We start from the raw sequence: 5,915 nt of genomic DNA on the forward strand, positions 1-5,915 counted from the left end.
AAGCTAAAGCTTTATTTATTTATTTATTTATTTTTGGGTCTGAAGCTTATTGTTATTCATGATTCCATTGATGTTCATTATTAATTTAATTTGATGAAGCATGAAGATCCATGCACTGCATCCAATAATGAGAGCCTCACATAGTCACATGCTTGGCTCCTCTTCACCCCGACAACCATATCCAACACCTGACAATATCTCATTAGTTTAAGGTATACGCACAAGACATCACCAAAACACCAAGCACAACGTTTTTCTATTTAATCTCTCCATATACATGCTATTGTTTAATAGGTGACAAACTAGCAAGGGAAAGATGAAAAAAAAAAAACGATTTTGTTTGGTAGACAATGACTTTTGTAAACAATGTGAACAATATGTTCTAAAATTGACTCAATAAAATAAAAAAAATATTCCACCCCCAATTACCTCATAAACTTTAATATTAGAATAACAATCTGCACACCTAGTGAATTGAACATCCAGCCATTGTTAACTGTGTATAAGTAAATCGAATCAAAAGAAATAACCGTCCAATTAAAAATAATAAACATAATCATTTGCATACTTATTGAATTGAACATCTGACTTATCCATTATTTACATTGTTTAGTATTCTCATTGTCTACCTATACTTTTCCAAAAAAACAAAAAAGAAAATTGGAAGTGTGTTAAAAATATGATAAAAACAGATAAGGATTAATAAATCAAAATTGTCCATGAAAAATGTCGTGTTCATTAATTTGATTATCGAAAAATTAAATATCTGAAATTAGTCCTATAAGATACAATAATGAATCAAATTAGTTTTTTATTAATTAAATAATAACATTTATAAAATAAATTATATCACTATCATTATCTTGCTGGGTAAAGGACCAATCTGATTTGTAATTGTATTTTCCAGAAAACAACAATTTGATATATTGGGTCTATTGAAGACTAAATTGAGACACGCTTAATCTTTCAAGGACTGGTTTAAATTTTTAACTATTAAGCCTAAAATTAACATACCTCAGGGAAGGTACCATAGGAAAATACTTTTAAGTTTTAACTAGTCAACGGCACTTATAGGTTAAAAGGAAATGCAAATCAAAGATTGTGTAAGGTACAACTTCTTATTGTTATTTTTCATCACACAAATTCACACACATAAATGATGCACTTCACAAACTACACATACAGAAACATAAGTAGCTTCCACACAGAGAGGGTTAGGGTCTTTTTCTTTTGCAAGTTTGTGACAATCATGAAATATAATGAACCTTACTGAATATAAATGTCATTAAAAAAAAAGAAAAGAAAAAACATAAGATAGTAAAAATAGTAATCATATGATTGAGGCAGCTTAATAATATGAAATTTCTATCCAGTCCAACATGCCCCTAGTTCTTTTCCCTTAATCCCTTTTTTCCTTTTGCCTTGATTTGCTTACCCAATTTTGTTTATAGAAGCTTTTTAGTTCCATTGACAGTTAGGTGATAGAAATGTGATCGTTTGTACTGCCCTAGTTCCTGCTTTTGCTTTTCTCGACGGCTCTTGGTGCTGCAATAAAGGCCAGAAATGGTAAACTTGAATTAGATCAAGATACTTAGATATTCTGTCTTTTTTGAAACAACTGTCGATTTTGACAAAGAACTAGACAATCCATTGTTCAAATCTATTGATTTTTCAGTGTATCATGTCCGACTTAATTGTTTTCAGATGGAGTATCGAAAACTAAAACATGCTAAAGGACCTTTTTCTCTCACTTCACTATATCGAATAAAGAGTAAAGTATGTTTTTTATCTTTAGCCTTTGTGATTTTCTTCAAAAATGTCCCTAATGTTTAATTTTATTCAATTTTGTCCCTAACGTTTTTTATTTGTGTCAAAATTACCTATGAATATTAACTCCATCTAAAACGTTAGAGACAAAATTGAAAAGATCTAGGGGTAACTTTGACACAAATCGAAAACTTAGGGACAAAATTGAATGAATTAAAAACGTTAAGGAAAAAATTGAATGAAATTAAATGCTAAAGTGTATTTTTGAAGAAAATCGCAGACGTTAAAGACAAAAAGTATACTTTAATCTCGAATAAGAATAGATTAAGCTATGTCAAGCTCTTTTTCCACATATTTCCTGGGTGCAAAAACAAGAGTTTATTTTTCTAGTTTTGTTAAATTCCAGAGTAAGCATGTAGAGGGTATTGATATGGCACAACAATATAATTTTGAACTTCAATATGCAACTATGTTGAAACAAACACAATTTGATAGGGTTTGTCTATTCAATTTTTTTAAAGGTAAACGATTTTTCATGAGCTTTATTATGTTTCACTATCTTTATGATATACTTCACTAATACCTTTTCAGATCATGTGTTAATAGAGTATAAGATCGATGGTTTGGAACAGAATTCTAACCTAGACCAATGGCATCAGCGCCCTTCATGATCCTCAGCCTCCTGCATGTTTCGATGAACATCCTGCAAGGGTTTTCAACACCAAATTGAAATTAGCATAGACATACCCAACAGTGATGATGAAGTGCTTATTGTTCAACACTTCAACAACATTACAAAGTTCAGTAATAAACAGACCAATTATTTCATGTTTAGTTTTTAACTCCATTTCTTTATGAAGTCTCATACTCTCATAGACTTAAAAATATTTCAAATCTCATATATCACTCCACAGTCTTTTTCTTTTTAAATGTTCAAGGTTGAACGAAAATGTTAAAAGTCCAAATGTGACATTGGCTAATCTGCTCATGAGCATGATAGGTAGAATGATTTAGGGTATGCCTTGAAAGGTGACAACCTATGCAATCATCAATCCCAATTGAACTACCGATATTTCAGTTGTATTACTAGGAAATCAACAAACCTTGACAACCCAGAATGATCAAACTTCATAAAGTGTGTTTAGGGGTGATGCAGAAGGAGGAATAGAGAAGGGCAATGGCAGGTCAAAGTGTCCCTTCGCCTCCTTGCCACTCTTGTATTTTTCCATAGTATTCTATTATTAGTCATTCCTTTCATCATCATCTTTAAGTCTCCCTTACATACCCTTTGGCTTTGTTTAGAAAGATGACATGGAATAGAATGTTCAAATGTATTATAGGTGTTTTGGGACTGACTTGAAAAGAATGAATGTAACGGCATGAGAGGGACAAGCATTTCCCTCCCCTCCCACATTAAACTCGCTGAACGAGAAATAATGGGGTGGCAGCTGAAATTCTATTCCACTCCTTGCTTTTCCATTTCATTCAAATTTGGACGACTATATTCCGCCATATTTGAAACTCTCCACTTCCTAGAATATAATTTTAAATTTTCAATACAACAACAAAAGCCTTTTTCCAACTAGCTTTCGTTGGCAACATGGCTTAGATTAGGTAGCCTTTTGTTTGTCAATAATCAAGTTCTAAGAATATCACTTTAGTATCTTTTAAAAGGGAAGAAATTCTGTTTTTAAAAGAGATGCCAATAAAAGAAAAGAAAGTACAAAAAATGAATCAGAACTTACTCCCAGGGAACATCACCCACTAGCATCCAATCACCGTCTTTATCCTCATAAGTAAGAACATATTCTGATCCATGAAGTAGATCCTTCAGCTTGGTTTCACTCAGCATTTCCTTCCCAAGATTTCCATGAGATCCACATTGACCTGAAATAACATCAAAATAAGCAGTAACTCCATCCAAATAATCCAGACTCAAGTTAGCTAAAAGTTAAATTTTCTAAAGCAAAATTGTCTCCTACCTATGGTGAAGCAGCTGAACATCTTCTCCAGAGCAGAAGAAAGCTCTGGATAGGCAGAGTAATTCTTCAAGTCCACTTTTCTTAAGTATGGCGCGCCATCCATACTTACCTTCACAAACAGTGCACCAGAAGCCATTTTTCCATCTACTTCTTCAGCATTCTTCGAAGTAGTAGCCAATGAATTTTTCCTAAATGATCTTATTGGAGGCCATCCTACAACCTGTGCCCTGTGTACAAGGATCATCATTCATCAGAGATTAGTTCTTTTTTATTAAGCTCAAACTTGGCGCCAATTCCAGCTTTCCACTTACTTTGGAGCTGGTGCACTGCTATTATTATTCACAGTGGAATCGTTAAGGCTTGGCCTGGTTTCTTTGGCAGCATGAGGCCTCTCTCCCACCTTGGATGTTGCTACTTCATTGACTTTCGCTTGCTGAGCCGCAGCATTCTCAAGCATAGAGCTCGATTTCAATCCCACAGTAGGAGAAGGCCTAGATGGCAATATTGTATTGGCGTCCGAACTAACAAGCAATTTCTCCTGCATAATATATATTTCAGATCCTTTTAGTGCCTAATCCAGCATTTAAAAACTATATCCCCTTCTGATTAAATTGGTACTTTCCCTTTTCAAAGTATTTTTCACTTTGCAAATTTGGTTAATCCGTTACCCAATTTATCTTTATACAAAGGTGGTTACTTTCACAAAGACATTTTCATGTGAAGATGATATTATAAACCATTAGATGGTTGACATGTTTGACTAAACATATTGAATTGTTAATCTAAAAAATTTCTCAAAGTGATAGATATTTTGAATGAATGGAATACGTTTTTACCTCAGAGAACCCATTCATTGCATCCGAGAACCCTCTTTTGTTGCCCAAAAGAGCAGGCTTCGACGAGGAATGATGATCATCAGCTACAGGACGCAAAGGAAACAAAGGTTTCTCATCGAATTGAGTAGAACTCCTCAAGCAAAGATCTGAGTCTCTTTCAGGAGACTGAGATCCCGGAAGCCCCAACCTCAGCTCAGTAGCTTTGAGGTTCAGATTGCTTTTAGTCTCATCAGAGAATGAGGGAACTGAGCTATCCACAGAAGAACAATCAGACAATCCCATGTAGTTTCGCTCCTTCAGTTTCGAGCTGTTCAGACAATTCACACTTTCCATGGTGGATGAGGAAGAAACCAACAGAGTCACATGGCTCTGCTGACCTTCCTCATCCCCCACCACGCCGAGTAGCGGCCGAGACATAGCAGTTCAATAGAGAATCTCCCAATTTTGAATACCTTATCATCAAAACAATAACACAAACATCTGTCATGCGTTGCTTACACACTGAGGAATCTTCAAACACACAGAAACAAAGCAATAAATAAATAAACAATTAACATTGTAAGCATAGCTGGCCACACTTGATTCATAAGCAACCTCAACAAATTATAATTAATTCATTGATTTGAGTAACTTCATTAACCTATTGAAGCATACTATTGTTCACAAATTTTTTTTCCAATGTTTCTTATGCTTTCAGCCTAAGAAGCATGAAATTAGCATCAATCACCAAGTATGTCATGCTTTATGACTTGTTCATGAAATTTTTTTTGAAGTTTAATAACATAAATCTAGCCTCAGGGTTTTAAGAGAAAGACCTCAGAAGGAACACAAACACTGAAGAATCAACAATGTATGTGAGACTGTTAAGTATATTAGAGCAATCCCTTAAATAATGAAAATAAAAAAAATAATTATTAGTTAATAATAAAAGAAATACTTGATGGCTATGCTTGTGTTTGTGTTTGTGTTTGTTTAGTGCAGTGAAGGAATTTTGAGAAAAAATGGAAGACATTGATCAAAAGTTTTTATAGGAAAACCGAATAAAGATAAAAAGAGAGGCTACAAAAGTTGAAAGCAAAAGGAGGCAGAAGAAGGAGACATAATTTGCTTGGAAGCAAAAATAAATAAATAAATAAACACTTTGTGTGCTGAAGATGTTAACGTTTTACCTGAAGAATCAGCAGATCAAAGGAGAAGAAGAAAGGGTGAAGAAGAAGTAGGAGAAGGTGAAGAGTGTGATTGAGAGAGAGAGAGAGAGAGAGAGAGAAGAGAACTAAGGACCCTCCATTTTGGCACAAAGTAACAAAAGCTTCTTTGTTTGTTCGATGTG

General features: G+C 34.0%; 1 protein-coding gene across 2 annotated transcripts; it reads right to left on the reverse strand.

Moving 5' to 3' along the window:
• On the reverse strand, positions 1,100-5,909 carry LOC107608973 (auxin-responsive protein IAA9). Of its 2 annotated transcripts, none has more exons than XM_016310779.1 (7): positions 5,755-5,909; positions 4,586-5,037; positions 4,061-4,287; positions 3,750-3,976; positions 3,513-3,654; positions 2,409-2,470; positions 1,100-1,545 (listed from the first exon to the last, which is right to left on the reverse strand). In XM_016310779.1, exons 2-7 carry the CDS (start codon positions 5,000-5,002, stop codon positions 1,508-1,510), a joined length of 1,113 nt encoding a protein of 370 aa, XP_016166265.1. In that variant the 5' UTR covers positions 5,003-5,037; positions 5,755-5,909; the 3' UTR covers positions 1,100-1,507. The 2 variants fall into 2 exon arrangements, with proteins under 2 accessions (XP_016166265.1, XP_016166266.1); XM_016310780.2 differs by lacking the exon at positions 5,755-5,909 and adding an exon at positions 5,401-5,560.

Source organism: Arachis ipaensis, chromosome B07 (genome assembly GCF_000816755.2).
Source record: "Arachis ipaensis cultivar K30076 chromosome B07, Araip1.1, whole genome shotgun sequence".
NCBI classification, from domain to species: Eukaryota; Viridiplantae; Streptophyta; class Magnoliopsida; order Fabales; family Fabaceae; genus Arachis; species Arachis ipaensis.